This window comes from Anastrepha obliqua, chromosome 3 (genome assembly GCF_027943255.1).
Source record: "Anastrepha obliqua isolate idAnaObli1 chromosome 3, idAnaObli1_1.0, whole genome shotgun sequence".
Classification (NCBI taxonomy): Eukaryota; Metazoa; Arthropoda; class Insecta; order Diptera; family Tephritidae; genus Anastrepha; species Anastrepha obliqua.
In genome coordinates, this window is record NC_072894.1 from 25,704,673 (window position 1) to 25,730,832 (window position 26,160).

Below are 26,160 nucleotides of genomic sequence, written 5' to 3' on the forward strand. Positions count from 1 at the left end.
GTTTTGATAAACTGTTTCCGATTTCACCCTCAATTTTAAAACTTTATCTCTCCAAAAATTAAACAAAAAAAGATACATATTTATTTAACATTTTCTTTTATTCCACGGTGTTTTAAGGGTTCCTATTCAAATAGTTTAAATTATTATTTTCTTTAATAAAGCTTAGGTTATCAGCTTTTGGATACTTGTGAAAAGTACTTAAAAGGGAGTGTAATTAATCTGAACTCATTTTATACCAAAAAATCCTGTTGTCCCATTCGAATTCAACAGAAATTTTTAAAACGTAGGTGGCGCGGGTAAAGATGAAACAAAAAACAAAGAAGCCAATAAGCGATAGGCCTTAAATTTTTTTGTTCTTAGAAAAAAATTTATTAATTAATTTGAAAAAGTATTTGCTTATGCCATCCTAGTGTGCGTATGTATGTATAAACTACTTTAAATTCTCTAATAATAAAGGGTTTTCCAATAGCAGGTGTTACAGATAAATGGATTGCGCTATCGACTAACGATTTTTTATGGCCGGGATTGGGTGGTATTGATCTGGACCACGTTTATTTTCAATAAGACGACGCTACGTGCCACACAAGCAACGAAGCGATTGATCTTTTGAGGGAAAAGTTTCCGGACCTTGTTATCTCTCAAAGAGGTGATCACAATTGGCCACCGAGATCTTGTGATTTACCTCCTTGTGATTTTTTTCTTCGGGGCCACGTGAAGGAGAAAGTCAACGCCAACTGCCCAGGGTCGGTTCAAGATCTCAAAGATGGAATTCGTGAGGCTATCGGGGACATAGGGCAATCACTTTGCAATACGGTTATGGACAATTTCATGAAAAGGATATTGTCCTGTAAGCTTGGTCGTGGTGGTCATTTGCCTGATGTTATTTTCCACTATTAACGGCGTGCCTTCCTCTTTATAATGAAATAAACATCAGATCATTTATATTAAAAAATAACCTTTTTCATTGAATATCAAAATAACACCTCTTATTAAAAAACCCTTTAGTTACATTAAATAGTTTGTTGCGCAGTAATTAACTATTGCAGTACCATTAGGCGATGCATGAAAAATAAATATGATAAATAGCAATACTCAAATTATAAATAAATAAAATGCATTTGATTAATAACACAAGAATCAAAATATATTATTCTTCATACACAAAAGCAACGCCCATTCAAACAGCTGCTTCCCAAACCTAGGTCAGTTAGACTTCCGTCCATTGGCACTCAACTGAAATCTGGGTGCAAAGCATAGAGAGTAAAGTACCAAACTGGTTACTCTTTATTTCGCATCAACTGCATACTTAGCTTACCTCAGCGCAAGCGTGTACGTATGTGTGTATTTAGGTTTTTATTTCTACCAACCTTTATCAATTTTATCTATGTACTTATATTTTCTTCTGTACCAACAACAAATTACCTATGGTAAGTGAATTAATTAATGCGGTGGCGCTGAGCATGACGGATTTCGTATAAAAACGCCAAGCAAATCTGAGAATGCCATCAGTTCCAATTTACTTACAATCAAAGTAACAAATTTGCACTCGCAAAAAAAAAAATTAAAATGTTCAAATACGTAAGTGGGATGTGGTTTAATTTTGTAGTATCATTTTCTAATGACAATTTTCTTACCCTTTTCGTAGTTCGCATTCTTCGCCCTCCTCGCTGTCGCCGCCGCCAAACCTGGTCTGCTCGCCGAGACACATACCGTTGTGCAACCAGCTGTAGTTGCTAAAACTGCCTACGTCGACACGAGCGCCTCCTCGGCCATCACCCACCAGAGTCACGTGAACTTGGTCAGGAAGGTGCCAGTTGTACCAGTAGTCCATGCTGCTCCGGTCGTCCATGCTGCTCCGGTCGTCCATGCTGCTCCAGTCGTCCACGCTGCTCCAGTAGTCCATGCTGCCCCCGTTCTGAAGACCATTGCCACACCAGTGGTACACGCCGCTCCAGTCGTTCATGCTGCACCCGTTTTGAAGACTGTCGTCACTCCAGTAGTTCATGCCGCCCCGGTGGTGCATGCCGCCCCTGTTTTGCCAGTCGTGCACTCAGCACCTCTTATTAAGACTGTTGTCTCTTCTCCTGTTGCTTACAGCATCCACCACTAATTATCTGATTAACTTGATTGTAATTTCAAAATAAGATTAAAAAACAAACAAAAAATAGAAAAATTAAAATCTATAATTAGAACTAACTGTTTATATGGTATTTATCGCATCGAAGATAAGGCAAACTTTCAAGTCCTTACAGTTGTCTTAATGATAGACTATACAACTTTGACCCTTACGAATTTTATTACATCCACATTGCTTACGTAAGTTAGGACAGATGGCAATTGTCGAATAATGGACAAAGTTAATGATACAAAGTTAAAACGGCGCCATTCATTTTTATAAAACTAAAAACGAAAACGGAAAGACAAAAAATAAGGGTAATGGAAATATCCGATTAGTGACTATTAGGAATTGTGGGTGAAGAAACGCTGCATGATAATATGGAAATTTTGCAGGCAGATACATTATAAGTCTGCCAGTCTATTAGAACTGAGTGGCAGGATGTCTGAATTACCTTCGCAATGAATCTTTGATGACGACCAGCCTCACGACGAAATTACGTATTTTCAAATAACCAGAATTTCAATAACATTTTTCACGAACTAAGACACTTCGGAAAGCGTGACACGATGCATAATACAAAGACAAACTTCTCTGAATATTTTGCCAGCTATGAATATGTCATTGAAAGTGTTATATACTCTGACAGCTCCTAAAATATAACCATTAGAAAAACTATCATCGCCATCTCATGGCGCTTTACTTAATCAATGAAAGCTGACCGGATGATGGGAAATTCTGTGTCTTTAGCAACACATGAGTTTTACGTGGGTATCTCGCAGCATCGGCTTTACACTACGTTGCTCAAAAGCACATCGGATCAAAATAATGCGTCGATCAGCTGAAATAATTTGTGGTACCAGTTGTTAGTGTGGAAAGGAGTCACTAGTAACCTTGTTGAGGTTCGAGGCTTATCTAAGCCTCTACCATGCCTTGGCTCCGACATCCATCTGCTATGCAACTCAACATTGATCCAAAAGCTCTACACTCATTTGGCTGTAAAATCACAACCACGGAGATACTCCTGCTCGCTTTGATACTATGTAGATTTAAATCTCCGGCCGGATTTTGTTTTCATTAATACACTTCCCCACACAAAAATTGTCAATTCATTACGTAAAGCTTCCAGCCACATCAACCACTACTCGATCATTCACACCGCCAAGAGAAGCTTTTCTGTCCGCGAAATACCTGCGCCTGAGACATAGCGTTCCTACAAAAAAATAAGACAAAAAAACGAACATTTTACTGAAAACGAATTAAATCCAATTTAGTCGCATGAAAATTAAAAAAAATTAATAACTTTAATTAATTTCGACTCGTCTCTTGTTTTTTAAATTTTTATTTCTAAAACTCTTTCCACCGTGGAAGCTTATGTACAAGGTGTGTTCAAAATTATTGGGAATTTTGAATTTTCGCAGGTGACGTATATTCGAATTTGGATTTTTTGTGGCGATATCTTGGTACTCATGTCTCTCACTCACGCCGACCCGAACTCGTCATTTGAATGTTCAGTTACTTGTTGACAGCTGCTTTGCTTGCAAGTGTTTCGGCTCGTCTTCGATTTTTAACTATTCAAAAGATGGATCAAAGAACCTGTATAAAATTTTGTGTGAAAAACGATATTAAGTGCGCGGATGCATTCCAAATGTTGACTGTGTCATACAGAGAAGCTACTTTATCGGTGGTACAAAATGTTCTCAGAAGGCGGAGAAGATGTGAACGAAGAAAAACGTGCCGGACGCCCGAGCACTTCAACAACAGACGAAAAAATGTATAAAGTTAAGAAAAGGGTATTGGCCAATCGTCGAATCGCCGTTAGAGATGTTGCTGAAGACCTAGACATATCGATTGGTTCGTGTCATTCGATTTTTTTTTCAATGATTTGGCATGAGACGGGTCGCCGCAAAATTCGTACCAAAACTGCCCAATTTCGACCAAAAGCAGCAACACATGAGCATTGCTAATGAGATGCTGGACTCTGTCCGCGACGACCCAAATTTGCTCCAGAGGGTCATAGCTGGTGACAAATGTGGGTTTATGGTTATGACATGGGCACCAAAGCTCAATCATCTCAATGGAAGCTTCCTCACGAACGAAACCAAAAAAAGCGCGCCAAGTTTGGTCGAATGTAAAAGTTTTCCTAACCGTTTTCTTCGATTACAGGGGCGTTGTGCATAATGAGTTCTTGCCACAGGGTTAAACGGTCAATAAAGAATATTACCTGCAAGTTATGCGCAATTTGCGTGAAGCAATCCGCCCGAAACGCCCGGATTTGTGGAAGAACAAAAATTGACTCTTGCATCACGATAACGCCCCTGCTCACCCATCGTTGCTTGTGCGTGACTCTTTGGCCAAAAACAACACACTAATGATGCCAGAGCCAACGTATTCCCCAGATATAGCCCCCTGTGACTTTTTTTAATATTTTTTATGAGGAGCTTTTTCATGGCAGAAATACGCTCGGAGGTTTGCCATTGCCTGCCGAGGGGCGACCGCTATTAGAAAAAACGTTTTCTTCATTGTGGTCTTTCACCGAGATTCAAACCTAAGTTCTCTCTGAATTCCGAATGATAGTCACGCACCAAACCATTCGGCTAAGTCTACCGTGGAAGCTTGACCGTGGAAACTTAGGCCTCTATAAATATAAGTTTGTACTGCTCCATTCAACCGCTCTTGTGACATCGTACTTCTTAAATAATCTTCCTATCACTAAGGGAGATTAAGACCAAATATTTTCTTTTCATTTTTGTGTACAAAATTTTTTCAGAGTCGTCAAGAAATTGATTTTGACAAGTATTTATATATATTCTAAGTAATATGATTACTAAAATTTCTTCTTCTATGGATGGTTATAGCAAATTTAAACTCCTTCGCCGGAAGAAGTAATAATTTTTTATTGATTTTATTAAAGCCCTAGAGAAAAATGTGAAGAAAAAATAAGTTTTGATTGTAAACTGTAATCAGTAATGGGTATAACCACCATTCCTTACAATTACTTAATTATTCGAGTTGGAATAGCCCCTTTAAGTAAGTCAAGGCTGCTTAAAGAAATTGTGGATCAATCTACTTTAATCGCATGAATTAATAATATAAAATTTTAATTTGTATCTGTTTTCCATTCTCATACACTCTCATACACTCTCATTCTCATACACACTTTCCTTCATTCACGCATGTTATATGGGGCAGAGTAGCCGGAATAGTTAATAAATTACATAAAAATTAGTATTATCCTTCACAGCACTCGAAACTCAACAAGAGCGCTGCTGGACTTAACAAAATGGAGGTTGGCTTTAATCCCTTTGACATTATCTTGACCTATGCAAATACCACTTATAATTTAATGTGTTGACTAAAATCTTCTAGCAAAATTTCTTTAGCAAAACACATCACATTTAAAATTAAATAACATCATTCAAATTTATTTTAACAAACATAAGACAGCCGGTATCATAAAGAAGAGTTTTAATGATGAACAACATGGGCAACTGGGGCAGCAAAAACTGATTTTACAACAGGTGCAGCATGGACGACTGGCACCACGGGAGCAACAACAGACTTCACCACTGGAACATGATGAACGACTGGAGCGGAGTAGGACTTCACAACAGGTACAACGGGGGCAACAGACTTCACAACTGGAACATGATGAACTACTGGAGCCGAGTACGTTTTCACTACGGGAACAACGGGCGCAACAGCCTTAACAACTGGAACTACTGGAGCAGCATGTACGACTGGAGCCACAGTCTTCACAACGGGTGTTACAATATGGCCATTGTTATGCACTTGAGTGATGCTCTGATGGGAGACGGCAGTTGGAACGCTGTGCACTACCGAACCCACTTTGGCCACAACGGGTTGTGCGATGAAACCAGGAGCGGCGGTGGCGATGGCGAAGAGAGCAGCGAAGGCGATCTGAATTAAAATAAAATGATGATAATTAATTTCGTTTCGCCAAAATATACTAAAATAGCTCAGATTCTTACGTATTTGAACATGGTGTTGTTGTTTTTGTTGGAGTTGTGGTTGTTTACTGTTAGAAGTGTAGAAGGCGTTTGATAGCTTCCTATGGATTTTAGCCAAATTTATAGTACGAAAATTAAAAGTTCAAAACCCGCTAGCTCAATGGTGTATATTTCTATTGAACTTCAAACTAAGAAAGTGCGCGCAACAAGCAGGTTTTTGTTATTATTATACTTATAATAACCGCAAAGGTTAGCCAAATATATGCGTACATAAATAAAGGAAATACTATACCTACATAAAGCTTTACTATTTTCCTCCTTCGTAGAGTACAGCGAATGTCGCAATTAAAGAGAAAATGTTGAACTAAAACTACTGTTAAAAAATCTATTTGAATAGTCTCGTTAAAATGTTAATTGTGTATTAAATATGTATATGTATACAAAATTTCAATTTGCAAAGTAATTTTTTACTACATACAACAAAAACATACATCCAAATCTACATAAAATTTATGTTTGCTTTGCAATGAGTTGATATTTCTAGCTCCTTTTCACCCCAACTTCAAAAAGTGCTGATTCAAATGCAATCATGTGAATGCACACAAGTACACGAAGACCTTAAAAGCGACATTAAAAGGAATTCATACTTCAAACTGAATGAACTTTATTGATTTTGCTTACCTCTGTTGCTAGTGTATACCTCGTTTTTCTTACTAATTAAGCGATTAAATTGAACCTTGCATGATTATTCTACAAATAAATACAAATACAAAGCTTGGCACGAAAATTTTTCTAATCTTGCGTGGGTTTATTACGGGCTCACGAGAATAGGCCTCCAAAGCTCATCTTGGCATGCCCTGCGCACAGGCAATCAATGATTGATGTTTCTCGTTATGCCTCTAATTTTTTTGTATTTTTGTTTTTTGTTTTACTTATACTTATACAGCTGGCGCCATTTCGTTGAGAGGCTTTTCAAAAGGCGTGGAATGTCTAATGCGAGTACGTTGCCAGTCAATTGCGGTTATCGCTGAGAATCAGTTAATCAATTTTATATTCGGCCGTATCCGAATGGGTTTGAGCGTGACTGCCATTCGGCGGGTTTTGGGTTCAATGGCCACTGTGTACAATGGAACATCGAGTGATACGAGATGTTTTTCAAATATTAATCGCCCCTTTGCAGTTGATGACAAACCTCTAAGTTCATGTCTGCCATGAAAATGTGCTCTTAAAAAACTATCTGAGTTTCAGAGGCAGCATAAAACCTCTTTAGGGTACTACATCAAGAATCGCACCAATAAAGAACGATTGCGCTAATTATGGGCATACGAGTAGGTACATTGTATATAAAGGGTGTTTTTTTTAGAGGTTAGGTTTTCAAGATGAAATAAAACGTATATAATTTAATGTTATGGCCAAGAATTTAGCTTTATTATAAAGATAAGGGTTTGCCATTATGTCTTAAAAATGATTTCGGGCAAGTGGCCGCCGCGGCTGGCTCGAATAAATTCCAGCCGAGAGGCCCAATTTTCGACCACTTTTTGCAGCAATTGGGGCCGTATGTCAGCAATAACGCGCCGAATATTCTCTTCCAAGACGTCAATCGTCTCGGGCTTATCTGCGTAGACAAGCGACTTCACATAGCCCCACAAGAAATAGTCCAGCGGTGTTATATCGCACGATCTTGGAGGCCACGCCACAGGTCCACGGCGCGAGATAATGCGCTCACCAAAAGTTTCCTTCAATAAATCGATTGTTGCGTTGGCTGTATGGCATGTAGCGCCGTCTTGTTGGAACCAAAGGTCGTCCACATCAACATCGTCCAATTCAGGCACGAAAAAGTCATTAATCATGGCTCTATAGCGCTCTCCATTGACTGTAACATTATGGCCGGCTTCATTTTTAAAGAAATATGGACCAATGATTCCCTCTGCCCATAGAGCACACCAAACAGTGACTTTTTGAGGATGTAACGGCGTCTCAGCAATGGCTTGTGGATTATGTTCACTCCAAATGCGACAATTTTGCTTATTGACATACCCATTCAACCAAAAGTGAGCTTCATCGCTGAACAAAATTTTCTTCGATGCGTCGCGCGAACCGAACCATTATTTTCGTAATAAATTTGCACGATTTGCAAACGTTGTTCAGGTGTAAGTCTATTCATTATGAAATGGCAAACCAAACTGAGCATAAATCAAGTGACAGCTGTCAAAAAGACCATCTACGAAAAAAGTAGTGCCAACTTGAAAACCTAACCTCTAAAAAAACACCCTTTACATGGTGGTCAAAATCATCTTTCTGGTGAAGCACATTTCGATAAGCAAACTGCCATGTCTGGTGATCGGAAAAACCGCACGTGACCCTCGAGTAGCCAATGCATCCTCAAAGAGTGGCAGTTTGATGCTTATTTTAGAGCGGTGAATGGTGGAAACTCCATTTCGGAAAACTGTGAGCACTACAAAGATATGTTAAGCAACTTTTTGTGGCCGGTAATTGAAGACATGGACTTGGACGATCTTTGGTTTCAGCAATATGGCGCGCCACGCACACAGCCCATGCTAAAATTGATCTCTGGCACGCAAAGTCAGTAGTCGTCTCATCAGTCGTCCCGGCGATGTCAGTTGGCCACCTCGGAGCTGCGGTTCGACACCGTGAGACTTTTTTGTGGCCTATTGTAATACTCGTTGCGAAGGCTGTTTCTCCAATCGTACATAATTTATAAGTGATTCAAGCCAATATCCGTTTTGATAGCGGTTTCCTTTAATGCTAAGTGTTAAGTCTAATAAGCAGTCTTTTTGAGTTGGGAGTGCTGAGAAGGATAATACCAATAGTTATGTAATTTATTAACTATCCAGCTACTCCGCCCACTATAACTTATGGGAATAAAGGAAAAGCTGTATGAGAAACAGATTGAAGATAATTTCATTAATTCATGCGATTAAAGCAGATTGATCCACAATTTTTTAAGCAACCTGGATTACTTTATGGGGCTATTCCAACTAAAATAATTAAATAATTGTAAGGAATGGTGATTATACCCATTACTGGTTAAAAAGAATAACAGTTTACAATCAAAACGTCTTTTTTCTTTACATTTTCCTATGCCGCTTTAATCAATCGAATCAAAAATTATCAGTTGTCAAAGGCAGAATAGGTTTTAATTTACTACTGCCATCCATAGAAGAGGAAATTTTAGTAATCATTTTACTTAGAATTTAATTAAATACTTGGCAAAAACAATTTTTTGACGACTCTGAAAAAAATTTTTATACAAAAATAAAAAGAACATATTTCGTCTTAATCTCCCTCAGTGAGAGGAGTAATCTCCCTTAGTTAAGAAGTACGAAGTCACAAGAGCGGTTGAATGGAGCAGTACGAACTTATATTTATAGAGACTCAAGTTCCCACGGTGGAGAGAGTTTTAGAAAAATCTTTTGAAAGACAAGCGACGAGTCGAAATGAAAATATAAAATATATATTAAATATTGTTTAATTTTCATGCGACTAAATGCCACAATAAAACAAGTGCTTTAGACTTAATATGTTTTCAGTAAAAAAATTTTTTTTTTGTTTTATTATTAATTTTTTAGAACATTGGGTGGGTTTCATAGACCACCTAATCACCAATCTTATTATTTGACGTAGTCTTTATTATCAAAGACTACAAAATCCTATAGCAAAAAAATCGTGTTCGAAGTTGTCACCTTTCTTTAGCATTTCTATGATATTGTAATAATCAAGTAGATGCAACCAGAATCCTAAACCTAATGCTTTGTTTCATATTAAAGGTAAGCCTAAATACCATTCAATATTTCTTTCTACGCACCGTAAAAGGAATCTTACGGGTACTGTAAGTATAGCAGAGGCCACAGATTGCGAAATCGCCCTTGTAAAAATTTCGAAGTACACTTTAAGAATATATTTTGTAAGAACGCCACCTTTCTTTCTCCACTTTGAATATGATTACGTCCGATCACATGTTACCCCATCTTAGTTTTCTGAAGGAACGCAGTGTCTCTGGCGCAGGTATTTCGCGGACAGAAAAGTTTCTATTGTCAGTGTGAAAGATCGAGTAGTGATTGATGTGGAAGCTCTACGTAACGAATTGACAGTTTTTGTGAGGGAAGGAGTATTAATAAAAACAAGGTCCGTCCGAGATTTAAATCTAGTATCAAAGCGAGCAGGAGTATCTCCGTGGTTGTGATTTTACAGCCAAATGAGTGTAGAGGTTCAGGCTCAATGTTGAGTTGCATAGCAGATGGGTGTCGGAGCCAAGGCAGGGTAGAGGCTTAGATAAGCCTCGAACCTCACCAAGGTTACTAGTGAGTCCTTTCTACAACTAACAACTAGTACCATAAATTATTTCAGCTGATCGACACATTATTTTAATCCGATGTGCTTTTGAGCAACGTAGTGTAAAGCCGATGCTGCGAGATACCCACGTAAAACTCAATGGACGCTTTAGCAACACAGAATTTCCCATCATCCGGTCAGTTTTCATTGATTAAGTAAAGCGCCATGAGATGGCGATGATAGTTTTTCTAATGGTTATATTTTAGGAGCTGTCAGAGTATATAACACTTTCAATGACATATTCATAGCTGGCAAAATATTCAGAGAAGTTTGTCTTTGGATTATGCATCGTGTCACTTTTCCGAAGTGTCTTAGTTGGTGAAGAATGTTATTGAAATTCTGGTTATTTGAAAATATGTAATTTCGTCGTGAGGCTGGTCGTCATCTAAGATTCATTGCGAAGACATCCTGGTACTCAGTTTTAATAGACTGGCAGACTTATAATGTATCTGCCTGCAAAATTTCCATATTATCATGCAGCGTTTCTTCACCCGCAATTCCTAATAGTCACTAATCGGATATTTCCATTACCCTTATTTTTTGTCTTTCCGTTTTTGTTTTTAGTTTTATAAAAATGAATGGCACCTTTTTAATTTTGTATCACTAACTTTGTCCATTATTCGACAATTGCCATCTGTCCTAACTTACGTAAGCAATGTGGATGTAATAAAATTCGTAAGGGTCAAAGTTGTATAGTCTATCATTAAGACAACTGTAAGGACTTGAAAGTTTGCCTTATCTTCGATGCGATAAATACCATATAAACAGTTAGTTCTAATTATAGATTTTAATTTTTCTATTTTTTGTTTGTTTTTTAATCTTATTTTGAAATTACAATCAAGTTAATCAGATAATTAGTGGTGGATGCTGTAAGCAACAGGAGAAGAGACAACAGTCTTAATAAGAGGTGCTGAGTGCACGACTGGCAAAACAGGGGCGGCATGCACCACCGGGGCGGCATGAACCACTGGAGTGACGACAGTCTTCAAAACGGGTGCAGCATGAACGACTGGAGCGGCGTGCACCACTGGTGTGGCAATGGTCTTCAGAACGGGGGCAGCATGGACAACTGGAGCAGCGTGGACGACTGGAGCAGCATGGATGACCGGAGCAGCATGGACGACCGGAGCAGCATGGACGACCGGAGCAGCATGGACTACTGGTACAACTGGCACCTTCCTGACCAAGTTCACGTGACTCTGGTGGGTGATGGCCGAGGAGGCGCTCGTGTCGACGTAGGCAGTTTTAGCAACTACAGCTGGTTGCACAACGGTATGTGTCTCGGCGAGCAGACCAGGTTTGGCGGCGGCGACAGCGAGGAGGGCGAAGAATGCGAACTACGAAAAGGAAAAGAAAATTGTCATTAGAAAATGTTACTACAGAATTAAGGCACAGCCCACTTACGTATTTGAACATTTTGATTTTTTTCGCTTGTGCAAATTTGTTGCTTTGATTGTAAGTAAATTGGAACTGATGGTATTGTCAGACTTGCTTGGCGTTTTTATACGAAATCCGTCATGCTCAGCGCCACCGCATTAATTAATTCACTTAGCATAGGTTATTTGTTGTTGGTACAGAAGGAAACATAAGTACATAGATAAAATTGATAAAGGTTGGTAGAAATAAAAACCTAAACACACACATACTTACACACTTGCGCGGAGGTTATCTAAGTATGAAGTTGATGCGAAATAAAGAGTAACCTGTTTGGTACTTTACTCTCTATGCTTTGCACCCAGATTTCAGTTGAGTGCCAATGGACGGAAGTCTAACTGACCTAGCTTTGGGAAGCAGCGCTGTGAATGGGCGTATATTCTTGACTACTGTTATCTTTTGTTGGTATGTTTATCTTTAGGAACAAATCAATTTTGATTTTTTACAATCAGTTTAAAGTAGATTTACACGTCGGCTGGACCAATCCGCTGTTGTATAATTTTTTGAAAGAAAATCATTACAAATAAAGCACCAAAAAATCCCTCCTGGTACGGGTACTGATTTTTATTCAGCGAGCTTTGTGTAGCTTCAAAGAACAAAGATCCAAAGCTGAAAGGTCATTATGTGAAATTTTCAAAGATGGAGTGCATTTTCTCGTATAAAAGAGGTCAAACGCCCATTCCTTCAAATAGACAGGTGGCATACTCTTCTACGTGGAAGATTCTGAGAAAACTATCCTTCGGAAAAGACCGCTTTGTTTTGGGGTCATATACATTTTCCAGTACATATACCTTCAGATGCCCTCGAGCTATTTGTATACTCTTGGAGTTTTCTTTCGAAAGCAGGTATACTCCAGTTGACTTCATTCTTCAGTTCGATCTGGAAATTATTCTCTAATCTACTGACCTTAGTGATATCATCTCTGTGTAGTTGCGCAAGTGGGAGCTGCGGTCTCATCGCAGTTGTGTTCTTGGAAGAAATTACTTTTTCTTTAATAAAACCCTCCCTAGTTATATTAAACACGGTACGCTTGTTTGTTTTCTGACTAACTATGGATCTGAAACGGTATCGCAACTATGGCGCACGTAATGCTAAGCGCTAGTCTCTGTTACCTAACACATGGGCTGAAAAGTCCCGGGCCTAACAAAGAAAACATGTGATGTTTTTTTGTTCAAAATTAGCTTAATTCATCAACGTAATTTCCATCAAGAACAACGCAATCATTCAAGCGCCGCTCTAACATTTCAATACCACTTTTGAAGAACGATATATATTTCGCCTAAAAATATACCTCAGTTTCAGCGATAATCTCTTCATTAGAGCGAAATTTCTTACCGGTGAGCATTTTTTTTATTGACTTGTGGCTTGTGTGTTTTTGGTCAACAGTGAGCAAATGCGGCACCCACTTTGAACAGAGCTTTCTCATAGTCAAATGCCCATGCAATATCAAGCCATCTCGTTATTTTGATATCTTTACGATGTCAGCTAACTCAGGCATCAATCAAAAGGATTTTACGTACTTTTTATGTTTTCTGTGTTACCGCCAATAGTAGCGACACCCTCAGCACAATAACTCACGAACTAAGAAATAGAATATCATAAAATTTTAACATCTGTATTTTTAATGTTATGTACTAACTGAAAAAAAGCGAATGCAATAAAACTAATACTAGTGTGTTAGGCTCAGGACATTTCATCCCATGTGTTATACTGTCCAAAAAGGCAGTTCGTATGTTGCCATTTTCTAATTATCATGATGTACATCCATGTCAGGATTCTTGAACTACAACCCTAGGATTCTCTTGCTAAACTTTTGCACTCCATGGCTCGTATGTGCTTTGCTGCCTGTTTAGTGCCTGCCGTATTCAACCAAAAGGTCGGATGAACATTTTTTTGCGGTCAGGAGATCATCTATGTGTGCTTACCTCACTATTTTGGACCGTTCTTTTATTTTTCCTTAGCCTACTTATGCGATTCTTCCGTGGTGGATGTGCGACACGGTGCTCTTGGAAAATATCAATAAAAAAGTAATTCGGTTGGATTTTTGGACTGCTTTTCCTATTGACTTTATAAATTGGCGTGTGAGTGAGATTTTGATCTCAGCTTGTGAGCACGGCAACGGTTTTCCTATTAACTTTATATAATTTATTAACTATTCTAGCAACTCTTCCCAGAGCAACTTGCACGAATGAAAGATAATTTTCACTTCATTGACTTCGTTAACCTCTGGTTAAATATTAGTAATACATTGTTTCGTAACGTCCGTATTACCACTATCGGAAACAGTAAAGTTTCGGTTCGATCCCATTCCAGTCACGATCAGTGTCAAAAAAAAGTTTGCTTGAGCGAGACCAGATTTGGAACGGCTTGGTCGCTAGTGTGAATGCTCTATTAGACAAATCTTTATGCAGCACTCGGTGCCACTTTATCGACAAAAAGAGTGATCAAATGCCTAGAAGTACAACTAGACTCAAGATAAACTTACTGGGCGCACATAAATCATGCTTCCACAAGTAAAGTAAGTTCATGGCAAATCCAAATCCATGGAAATCCAAATCGAACTCAGAGCACGCGAAAATTTTTAATGGACACGACGAACTCGATCCTTCAATACGAATGCGAAATATGGGCAAATTAGCTAAGGGTGAAATGTCGGTGAAACACTTTACAATCTGTGCAACGTAACTGAGCTCTCGGAGTGGCTTCTTCATACAGAACAGTATCAGAAACAGCGGTTTAGTTATCGGTTGGCAAACAAGATGGAATCTGAACAGTACGGTAAATGGACAGCGAGACTAATGCCCGATTTAAAAAAGTGGATAGAAAGAAAGAACGGTAAAGTTAATTATCACACAGTTTTTGTCCGGACACGGATCCTTTTGCAAGTATTTATAAATTACATTTATGGAGATACTGAATGGAATAAGGCGGACCAAGCCTTTTTCTCCTAAAGAAATAATCGATCAAATGACAATAGGCGAGGAAAAATGGAATACCGTCGCAAATTTCATTGAGAATATTATCCGACAAAAGAGGCGTGAAATGGAAGCTTACGTTGAAAAGCAATATGCATATGTTCTTCAAAACAGGCGACCCTGCACGCAAGGTGATTAAGTGAATGTGTCCTTCTTGGAGCTATGCGAGAGCAGTCCCCGGGTTGAGGGAAAAATCCAAGAGATCAGGTGGGAGGCTTTAAGTGGAATCACCACACACGTAGTACTGATGGTTGCTATATCGTGCGAAGGCACTTTTAACTCAGCCTCACAACCAAACAAAAGGAAAAAAAATCAATACACACTTATACGTAATTGTATACAACTAATATTAGTAAGGATGAAAAACGAAACGAAACGAAACGAAATTACATTGAAATAATATCTTATTTATTTAATTTAACAATATCACAGGTCACAGTGAACAAGTTTAATGATGAACAACATGGGCAACTGGGGCAGCAAAAACTGATTTTACAACAGGTGCAGCATGGACGACTGGCACCACCGGAGCAACAACAGACTTCACCACTGGAACATGATGAACGACTGGAGTGGAGTAGGACTTCACATCAGGTACAACGGGAGCAACAGTCTTCACAACGGGAACATGATGAACTACTGGAGCCGAGTACGTTTTCACTACAGGAACCGAATAGGTCTTTACTACGGGAACAACGGGTGCAACAGCCTTAACAACTGGAACTACTGGAGCAGCATGTACGACTGGAGCCACAGCCTTAACAACGGGTGTTACAATCTGGCCATTGTTATGCACTTGAGTGATGCTCTGGTGGGAGACGGCAGTTGGAACGCTGTGCACTACAGAACCCACTTTGGCAACCACGGGTTGTGCGATGAAACCAGGAGCGGCGGTGGCGATGGCGAAGAAAGCGATGAAGGTGACCTGCTCGGAAGAAAAAATAGTTTTCGTAGTTATTGCAAATATTGAATTTTTAATTAATTTCAATAAAGGAAACATACGTATTTGAACATTTTGCTGTTATATTTTTGCTGCTAGTGTTAGCTCTTTGAAATTTGTTGGTTAACTGATGATAAGCTGAGAGATATGCGAGGAATTTATATATTCAGTTAAAGTATACATCGATATTTTTAAGTTCAACGGTTACACACCAAGTCAATGGATTATTGGCAATGACTTACGCGTAAAAATTTGACCACAAAATACAAACGAGTACATACAAACAACAAATTAATGGACGATCATTCGAAATCGAATACGCAAATGAACTATTTAAAATAAATATGTATGCATTGTGCATATGTATTATATATGTATTTGTGGACCCTGTCTTTTGTTACTTACTTATTTTTAAGAAAATATTTTTTAAAAGCCGTTAGTATTGGGTCTATGAAGTATGCACAGAGTTAGTAGTCGTCCCCGGCAATCACTTGAGCTGAAACTTAAAAATATTTGCCAAATCATTGTAATTGGGCTTTAGAGTTGAACTTAAGCTAATTAATGTGCGTTTAATTGCCCAAACATTTCAATAAAGCTCCTGAAGAGTAGCTCTCGCTGTCAGTTTTCTAGCAGATACTTTGGTGGCGCTAAATAAGATACTTATTTTCTGCTTTCCAAGGCAAAATATTCAAAAGCGAAACAAATTCAATCAAGCGCGCCTCCTAAACTCACTACTTCAGTAATGTTTATTGTTGAGTATCTATTTACATGCGCATATGTGAATGTGTGCGTACTCAAAGCTCGCGAATAATGTTAATTATGGGCAGTTGGTGTCGCAAAATTTTAAGGTTCAAGTTCAATGCGCTATGTTTTTATGCTCAGTTCAGTTGCATTCAGCGTATATTTTTTGGCACTATAAATTTCGCACAAATTCATCTGAAAGCCATCAATCAGCTTCCACCCTTTAAACAGTGAACAACCACAACTCCGTCAACAAAAGCAACATGTTCAAATACGTAAGTCTTTTACATCTCTAGACTTAGGATATATTCTAAAATTTCATTAATAATTCAATATCCTCAAAGATCACTTTCATCGCTTTCTTCGCCATCGCCACTGCCGCTCCTGGTTTCATCGCACAACCCGTTGTTGCCAAAGTGGGTTCTGTAGTGCACAGCGTTCCAACTGCCGTCTCCCACCAGAGCATCACTCAAGTGCATAACAATGGCCATATTGTAACACCCGTTGTAAAGACTGTGGCTCCAGTCGTACATGCTGCTCCAGTGGTTCCAGTTGTTAAGACTGTTGCGCCCGTTGTTCCCGTAGTGAAGACCTATTCGGTTCCTGTGGTGAAAACGTACTCGGCTCCAGTAGTTCATCATGTTCCAGTGGTGAAGACTGTTGCTCCTGTTGTACCTGTTGTGAAGTCCTACTCCGCTCCAGTCGTTCATCATGTTCCAGTGGTGAAGTCTGTTGTTGCTCCCGTGGTGCCAGTCGTCCATGCTGCACCTGTTGTAAAATCAGTTTTTGCTGCCCCAGTTGCCCACGTTGTTCATCATTAAACTTGTTCACTGTGACCTGTGATATTGTTAAATTAAATAAATAAGATATTGTTTCAATGTAATTTTGGTTTTTCATTCTTTACTAATCTTAGTTGTATCTAATTACGTATAAGTGTGTATTAATTTTTTTCTTGCTTGGTTGTGAGGTTGGGTTAAAAGTGCCTTCGCTACTGTGCGACCATCGGCACTACGTGTGTGGTGATTCCACTTAAAGCATCCCACCTGTTCTCTTGGATTTTTCCCTCAACCCGTGGACTGCTCCCGCATTGGTCCATGAAGGACACGTTCACTTAATCACCTTGCGTGCAGGGTTGCCTGTTTTAAAAAACATATGCATATTGCTCTTGAGCACAAGTTTTCATTCCACACCTTTTTTCGGATAATATTCTCAATGAAATTTGCGACAGTATTCCATTTTTCCTCGCCTATCATCAATTTATCGATCATTTCTTTAGGTGAAAAATGTGTGGTCCGCATCATCGCATTCAGTATCTTCATAAATGTAATTTGGTACGTTCACCTTTCCCATTCGCCACAAATACTTGCGAAAGGACCCGTTTCCGGACAAAAACGTTGCGATAATTAACTTCACCGTGCTTTCTATCTACTAACTTTTTTAAATCGGGTATTATTTTTGCTATCCATTTACCGCACTGTTCAGATTCTACCTTATTTGCCAACCGTTTGCGATCTTGGGCCAAAATGTCTATAGGGATGGTTCCTCTGATAACTAAAACCGCAGCTTCTGATACTGTTCTGTATGAAGAAGCCACTCTGAGAGCGCAGTTGCGTTGCACAGATTATAAAGTTTTTCACCGACATTTCACCCTTAGCGACTTTGCCCATATTTCGCATCCGTATTAAAGAATCGAGTTCGTTATGTCCATTAAAAGTTTTCGCGTGCTCTGAGTTTGACCTCCATGAATTTGGATTTGCCATGAACTTACTTTACTTGTGGAAGCATGACTTATGTGCGTCCCGTAATTTTATCTTGAGTCTAGTTGTACTTCTAGGCATTTAATCACTCTTTTTGTCGATAAAGTGGCACCGTGTACTGTATAAGGAGTAGTCTAATAGAGTATCCACAATATCATCCATGCCATTCCAAGTCCAAGACTCTCGCTCAAGCGAGACATGACACTGATCATGACTGGAACTGGATCAAACCAAATATTAACTTTTTATTAAATAAAATAAAATATTAAAAATTACGGAAATATTTTTAGTGAAGGAAGGAATGAAAAAGTGACCTGTTCGCCCTTGTAAATAGTTTAAATTAGAACTTACATTAATTTTATTATTATTCTTGATTGTCTAACTAAGCGTATTAGGGCGATTGAGTGCGAGCTCCAGCTGATTCAGTCTGTTAGTAGAAGCTTTGGCAGGGAACTAATTTTCCCGCTGACATGTCCGTCTGACATTGAAGTGCCCTCCAAACACTCAAAGAAGTAGTCTATGGTCGCGTCATCCTTGAAATAATAAAGACTTTATAAAACTAAAAAAAAAATGTATAAAAAAATAAAAAAATAAAAGTTTTTCTAATAGTGGTCGCATTCAACGGCGAACCTCCGAGTGTATTTCTGCTTATCGTAAAAACCATTTGCGGTTCGGAGATGGCGTAAATCTGTAGATCCCTCCATTTGTGGAACAACATCAAGACGCTCACCACGAATAGGAGGAAGTGCTCGGCCCCAAACACCTAACAGACGTCAATTATTTATTTTATATTTTTTTTTTTATAAAATCTTAGTATGATGCAGATCACGTCGAGTCATAAGTTAATCGGAGTTAACAAAAGTACTTGGCAACGAAGCGTATGCCACCATAAATCCGATGCCCAATTTCTTCGCTCTGCTGCGCTTCCTTTCATGGAACCAGGCTTCGTTTGTTTGTAGGCCTTCGAGTAGCTTTTTTTTGTTTTTATTTGATAAACCGCAATAATAACGGTAGTCAATCAAAGTGTGATCAAATAAGAATTCATTTGGCGGGCAATTTTTTTATTTAGTAAAAGGCTTTTAAGTGCGAAACTTTTTCCAAAAATTATATACAATAAAAATTTTAAAATTATCAATAAAATAATTTTCAGCAAACGTTGAATTAAATATTCATTCAAAGAAATACTGTGTCGAACAACTTTTACACCAACGTTCCTGAAATTCGCTCACATTTACTTTCTATAGCGCCCTAACTACTGGGCGTGGCAATACGATTACAAGTGAAAAAAGAAAAAAAAAATGTTCTATCTTTATTTAAATTACCCAGGTTCTAAGATATTTTATTTAAAAACACTCTAACATATTTAGCTGTAAAACCTCGATCGTGAGCCCACCGAGGCTTGCCTTCTCATTTTGGCCTACCCTAAATAGGTGTTTAGTTGCTAGTCAGAGTATTATTATTATTTATTGGACCAGGATCTTCCAGGGACTTCTCAATCGGCGGGCATTTTAGCATCGGCGTCAGTGACCTGAATACAAAAAACCAAAAATTGTTTTGTTTATTAATGTCATAATTTCTATATGAATTAAAAACAAATGGAAAAAAAATTCGAGAAATAAAATGAATTTTGGGGCGAATTTCCCTACTATTTTTAAATTTGTTTTCGAAAATTTTTTGAAAGCTTGAAATACATAGAAAGTAATATCATAGAAAAGATGTGTGCAAAATTTCAGGGAGATCGGTCAGTAACTTTTCGAGTTACCGTGTGGGCCAATTCGAAAAGTATAGTTTTCAGAAAAACGCGTCTGAAGTTTGAATACATGAAAATTCAATGTCGGCAACGTAACTATACCTCTCCCAGCGCTCGAACGCAAAGAATAGAGTCGTCACGGTTGACGATCTATAATATAAGAAATACCTAAAAATGTTTTGAGATATTCTTAAAGGAATATATTAACATTTTATGAAAAAAAATTGTTTTTTTTTCGAAATTTTACAGGTATCTGTCCCCTTAAATAAAAAGGTGCTTTACGGCAATGAAGGTGCTCTGACATAAAATGTAAAAAACCTTGTTTACATAAGTTTTTTTTGTTAGAAAAGTTATACCGTAATAGAAGCCGCAATCGAAGCGTAATAGAAAACGCAATTCATGAGAAAAAAGTATGATTTTTCATATTGCTCTATGCTGCTCAGGCCTTCGGTAAGCTATGGATCCATAAGCTAAAGATCTTGTTTCCAAAGGAATTTTTTGGCGTTTTAACCTCGTATCTAAACAATAGATACTTCAGGATCAAGCGCGATAGAACTTATGCAAGCGTTACGCCAATAAATGCCGGTGTTCCCCAAGAAAGTATCCTTGGATCTATACTCTATCTGCTCTTCACAACTTTCTGTATACTCAATTAACCAGGTCATAATTTAAAGATATACAAATACCTTAAGCCTTTCTGTACTTAATTTTCATTTTTATATTTTAATCACTTTTTGCGCTATTTTTCTGTCGCAAAGTGTTTTTGCGTATGTTTTTGGTCACCAACACAGCGATAATCAACACAAGCAGCTAAACACGCCTCCCATAGCTTACGTGAGCATACATAAATGTGTTTACTCGTAAATTTTGTTGCTGAAATTCCTCTTTCTCGCTTTGTTTGGCACGTTTACTACGTGGTTTTGCTAAATTTGGCAAACTCAAAACTAACCAGTTACCTCTACAACTTTCCAATTACCAGCCGAAATAGCTGCGATACAATGTTGCTGGCGAACTTGCAACATTCGCTGTTCAAGTTCAATGTGAATATATTGATTGCCGGGAAAACTTGAATTAGTGAAATAAATTTCTGGTACGATTCAGCTGATTGCGAACTTCTTCGCTAGTGATGCGATCTTATCGAATTCAATAAATACATACGAGACGCCGTAGCCGAATGAGTTGTTACGTGACTACCATTCGAATGCGAGTAAGTTCAAATCTCCGTGCATGAAACATCAAAATTAAGGAAAAGGTTTTTTCTAAAAGCGTTTGCCCCCCGGCAGGCAATGGTAAGCTTCCGAGTGTATATCTGCCATGAAAAATGTTTTTTTTATGAATCTGCCGTTCGAAGTGGACTTAAAACAGTAGATCCCTCCATTTATGGAACAACTGCAAGACGCGCACCACAAATAGGAGAAGGAGCTCGACCAATATACGCCAATTATATATATGTATATATATATGGATCGCGATCATCGTTTGAAACGTCCGTGCAAAAATAAAAACAACTTCTTTCTTTCTTTGGGGTACACCTTTTTTTTATTTTTCGACATATGTAGTTTATACACTTCATCCAACGCTTCTAGGTAGTTGACTCCTTCCGAAAAATTGAATTTGTCCAAGTCTGACAAACAGCCATACGTTTCTGTAATCACCTCCTCGTTGGAATAAAATAATTTTCCCGCCAGCCATTTCTTCGAAAACAAATAGTAATCCGAGGGAGCAAAGTCTGGAGAATAGGCGGGATGTGAAGCGAGTTGAAACCTTTTTTGCTTAACTTCGCGCCCACAACTACTGAGGCGTAAGCAGGTCTGTTGTCGTGATGGAAACTTCCTCAATTCGAACGAATGCTGAACACAAAGAAATAGACCCTTTGACACTTGATGTGTATTCTTCCAAGAGATGCTACTAACTAAACACATCCTCGATATGCGCCAGTTGCGCCATATCATTGACTTTGCACGAACTTTTCAAACGACCCTCTTATGTACGTAGGTTGAGCAATGCCAACAGCAGTGTCTGTTAACGTAAGGTGTGACATTTTTAGTGATAAACGTATACAAAACAATTTGTCATACATATAAGGTTGTCAAAAAAGTCTTGCGGTATTTTTATTGAATTTTCAATTGTTCATAAAATTGGTTATAATAATGCGATTTAAGTCAAATATGCGCCGTTTTGTTCGATGACGAGTTCCCAACGAGATGTCAACTTCATAATGCCCCTCTTATAGAAGCTCGCTTCCCTATTGTCAAAAAACTCGGAGAGCCAATTTTCACAGGACTCTCTTGTGGACAACTTCCAACTACCAAGCTCGTTCGCCATGGACAGAAATAGGTGGTAATCACTTGGTGCGAGATCCGGACTATACGGTGGATGCAAAAGAACCTCCCATCCGAGCTCCCGGGACTTCTGGCGCGTCCCCAAAGATGTGTGTGGCCTGGCGTTGTCCTGATGGAAGACAATTAGGCCTCTGTTGATCAAAGATGGCCTCTTCTGCATGAGTGCTGCATTCAAGTGGTCCAGTTGTTGGCAGTATAGGTCCGAATTGAGCGTTTGGCCATAGGGGAGCAGCTTATAGTGGATGGTTCCCTGCCAATCCCACCAAACACACAGAAGAACCTACTGGCCGTCAATCCAGGCTTGGCCACCGTCTGGGCAGCTTCACCGCTTTTCGACCACGACCGTTTGCGCTTCACGTTGTCGTAAGTGGCACACTTTTCATCGCCAGTCACCATCCGCTTCAAAAACGGGTCGATTTTGTTGCGATTCAGAAGCGATTCGCATGCATCCATATGGGCAAAAATGTTTTTTTGCGTCAAGTCGTGTGGCACCCATACATCGAGCTTCTTTTTGAATCCAAGCTTCTTCAAATGGTTTATAACGGTTTGATGACTCATGTCCAGCTCTTGGCCGATGTTACGGCTGCTACTATGCCGGTCTCTTTCGATCAATTCAGTGATTTTATCGCAATTTTCGACGACAGGCCTTCCGGACCGTGGCGCATCTTCGGTCACCTCTGCACCAGAACGAAAACGTTGAAACCATCGTTGTGCGGTGGAAATGGAAACTGTATCGGGTCCATAAACTGCACAAATTTTATTGGAGGCATGAGATGGATTTTTGCCTTTATCGTAGTAGTACTGTAAAATATGCCGTATTTTCTCTTTATTTTGCTCCATGTTTGCGACGCTATAACTCACGAACGACTAAAAGCAAACAACAATTAATCAAACACGTGTTATCACGTGAAAAGAGCTTTCCAAAAAGCTCTAGCGTGAACCGATGCGACGAACACAACTAGAACTACGCGCTTGCAAAGACAAGCTTGCGGAAATACCGCAAGACTTGTTGGCCAACCTTATATATTCGCTAACTATTTGCGTTGTTACACGTACCTGCAGCATTGATATAGATCAAGAAATGAAATTAAGCTATACTCCATACATTCAGTATTGCATTAGCATATAATAAAATGTGGCAATCGCTCAAAAAAGTGCATGTCGATTGCTTCGAAACTTAGCTCAAACACATGCAAAGGAGTATTGACCCTCATGGAAAAAAATTAGCCCGCTTTGGCTATCACGAAGGATGAACTAAAATTCTTCTTTCAAGTGGGCCCACTTTCTGGGCAACCACTACAGCCTAACCTAGTCCTAGTAGTCTAGTAGGTAATAAACTCTCATTTCTACTTCTTTATAACGAAATTTAAGTGATATTTACATACATAACTAATATTGTATTTTGGCACGCCTCTTTCAGCCGATCTTCTCTTCGGCTGTCTGATGTGCGTTTTGATGTTGTCATACACGTAGACCTATATTTTTTCCTTTTCGTGGTAGAAACCCGCAAAGAGATTTATCATTGCCTGCCGAGAATTGTCTACCGTTGGAAAATACGCATTCTTTAATTCGATATTTCATGTTCACAGGGGTCATCGAACCCCGAGCCAACTGGACGCTAGCCATGCACAACGCTGTTCGATCGTTAATTCTGGTTCGGAATGATCAAAAATCGAGGCAAAGTGTATTAGATCTATGACTTCGCCGTACAAAGTTAATCATATGACTTACTAAATTCACCAAAAGCGCCCAAGTTTAATGCAGTTTAGTTTTTAATTTTTTTTTTAACAATTTCAATACAATGTTTCAACCAAAACAAATAACAGCAGTTAAATCTTCGTCATTACAAACTACCCAGTGTGAAGTTATCCGCATCCCCAGACTCTGAGCGAACTGTTACGAAACGGTCTCTAAATTGTGGACAGCTGAACCAGGTAGGGTGGGCTGAATGTCAACGCCCTAAAAATCGCAATGCTGATATTCACAAACAAATATAAAATATTTCAAAGTTCTCTCACTAAAAGGGGTGGGACTTACAATTGTTACTGGTAAACTCAACTGGAACCGTAATATCGAAGACAGGTCAAAAAAATTGGCCACTGCTCTTTGCGCATGCAAAACGGCTTTAGGTAAAAGATGGGTCTTAAAAACGCGCATAGTACACTGCATGTAGTGAGGTCTATCCTCATCCATGGTGGGACTGATTCGTGGCCAACAGTGGGAAATATGGTTTCCAATAGCAAATTGAAAAGGATACAAAGGGCATCATCCATAGGGCCGCTGCCATCTATCCCAATCAAGGGTCTTTAGACTCTATAAATATCTTTCCATAGATATCTATGGCGAATTCCGGACTAATTGCAACGACTGAAATCATGTATGGATTCATATTCTAGAAATATTTCAGATTTGGGCACTCGGAAATTTTTTGAACCCCTCCGGAGAACATAGGGAGCTGGATTACACTGCTCCACTATTTTATTTTGAAAACAAAAATTCTCCACACGAATCCCAGAAAAATGTGAATGGAATTACGTTAAGGACCTTGAACCAGCGTCCGTGGCTAACTTCACTGACAGCTCAAGACTAAATAATAAGGCATCCACTCAGAAGTACCGCAGATGAACTTACATAAGTCTGCGGCGACCTGACTACTGCAGTGTTTTTCAAGCAGAGTTTATAGGTATAAAGGAGGCTGCGTTATGGGCCAGGCTGTCATAAGACCTGTATAGTGATGAGCTAGCTAAGCAGTGTACCACGAAGATTGTCTGAGTTGCTGGACACAGGGACACCTTTGGAAATTGCATCGCTTATGAGCTGGCTAGGAACTAATCTTAAATCTATCATTTCTGTCCAATATATGGGCATCCTTTTTCCTCAAGCAAATTCTGGATCAGGTTGGTCTACATTGCGTAGGACAATAGAAAACGGACCACAGAGCTCACTTTCGAGATAACAAGACTGGTTTGGGTCATCAATCGAGACCGGCTTTTCATTAGTACGGTGGTTGATAAAATCACCGGACACTGCCTAATGGAAACACATGGGAAACGTATGAAGTTTCCCTTAAATTACTTTTGCCGCAGCTGCAGAAATGAGAAAGATGTGGAGAGTGTTAGAGACACTTTCTCTGCCTCTGATTCACTTTTGTCAGAACGCGATATCGATGTCAAAGCTCATACTTCACTGGATGACTACCAAACTAGGAATCGGCAGCCATCCACAGTTCCATCCATCGTTTCACCACATTGGGAATTAAAGAGGGAACTTGAAGACTAGTGGTATCACAATCAGCCTCTAAGTATAAGTGGGATCGCTCTACACCCTTATAGAGAGTCGCAAGCACCGTAACCAGGCCTAACCTAACGTAAAGCTGGAGTCACTGTTATCGTTGCCTGAATTGTATACTAATCAAAGATTTTAAATAAAATTTGGAGAACTTCAAATTTGAAAATCAAATTTTAAAAATAAAGCTGATTCATTCAAACAATTTTCCCTTTCTCAATCAATCTCGTTCTTGAATAATCACACCTCGTAATCTTAGGCTGGAATTAATGCACATGGAAAGTTTTAACATTTCTCACAAGTAAACATTTCTTTTGCACTAACAGTTTAACAATTATTATATTTTATATGTGGTGCATATATTTTTGACAGTCGTATGGATATCAGAAACGTATCATTTACTGGCACAACCTCGGATCACGCCATGAGTCTATAATGCTCTTGATGCCCTAGACGAAAATGAAGTTTCTGTACAGTTTCATTGTTGGCTTCATCG

General features: G+C 38.9%; 5 protein-coding genes across 5 annotated transcripts; 2 read left to right on the forward strand and 3 right to left on the reverse strand.

The window, feature by feature from the left end:
* Positions 1–1,566: 1,566 nt before the first annotated feature.
* LOC129242999 (A-kinase anchor protein 14-like) lies at positions 1,567–2,110 on the forward strand. The gene is made up of 2 exons (XM_054880003.1): positions 1,567–1,578; positions 1,646–2,110. Exons 1-2 carry the CDS (start codon positions 1,567–1,569, stop codon positions 2,108–2,110), a joined length of 477 nt encoding a protein of 158 aa, XP_054735978.1.
* Positions 2,111–5,584: 3,474 nt separating this feature from the next.
* On the reverse strand, positions 5,585–6,202 carry LOC129242787 (A-kinase anchor protein 14-like). The gene is made up of 2 exons (XM_054879635.1): positions 6,109–6,202; positions 5,585–6,037 (listed from the first exon to the last, which is right to left on the reverse strand). Exons 1-2 carry the CDS (start codon positions 6,118–6,120, stop codon positions 5,585–5,587), a joined length of 465 nt encoding a protein of 154 aa, XP_054735610.1. The 5' UTR covers positions 6,121–6,202.
* A 5,092-nt stretch (positions 6,203–11,294) lies between these two features.
* Positions 11,295–11,879, reverse strand: LOC129241766 (A-kinase anchor protein 14-like). The gene is made up of 2 exons (XM_054878267.1): positions 11,845–11,879; positions 11,295–11,777 (listed from the first exon to the last, which is right to left on the reverse strand). Exons 1-2 carry the CDS (start codon positions 11,854–11,856, stop codon positions 11,295–11,297), a joined length of 495 nt encoding a protein of 164 aa, XP_054734242.1. The 5' UTR covers positions 11,857–11,879.
* Positions 11,880–15,297: 3,418 nt separating this feature from the next.
* LOC129241767 (A-kinase anchor protein 14-like) lies at positions 15,298–15,863 on the reverse strand. The gene is made up of 2 exons (XM_054878268.1): positions 15,852–15,863; positions 15,298–15,774 (listed from the first exon to the last, which is right to left on the reverse strand). Exons 1-2 carry the CDS (start codon positions 15,861–15,863, stop codon positions 15,298–15,300), a joined length of 489 nt encoding a protein of 162 aa, XP_054734243.1.
* Positions 15,864–16,691: 828 nt separating this feature from the next.
* LOC129242764 (A-kinase anchor protein 14-like) lies at positions 16,692–17,351 on the forward strand. The gene is made up of 2 exons (XM_054879595.1): positions 16,692–16,805; positions 16,875–17,351. The coding sequence occupies exons 1-2, from the start codon at positions 16,794–16,796 to the stop codon at positions 17,349–17,351; spliced, it is 489 nt and encodes a 162-aa protein (XP_054735570.1). The 5' UTR covers positions 16,692–16,793.
* Positions 17,352–26,160: the final 8,809 nt, after the last annotated feature.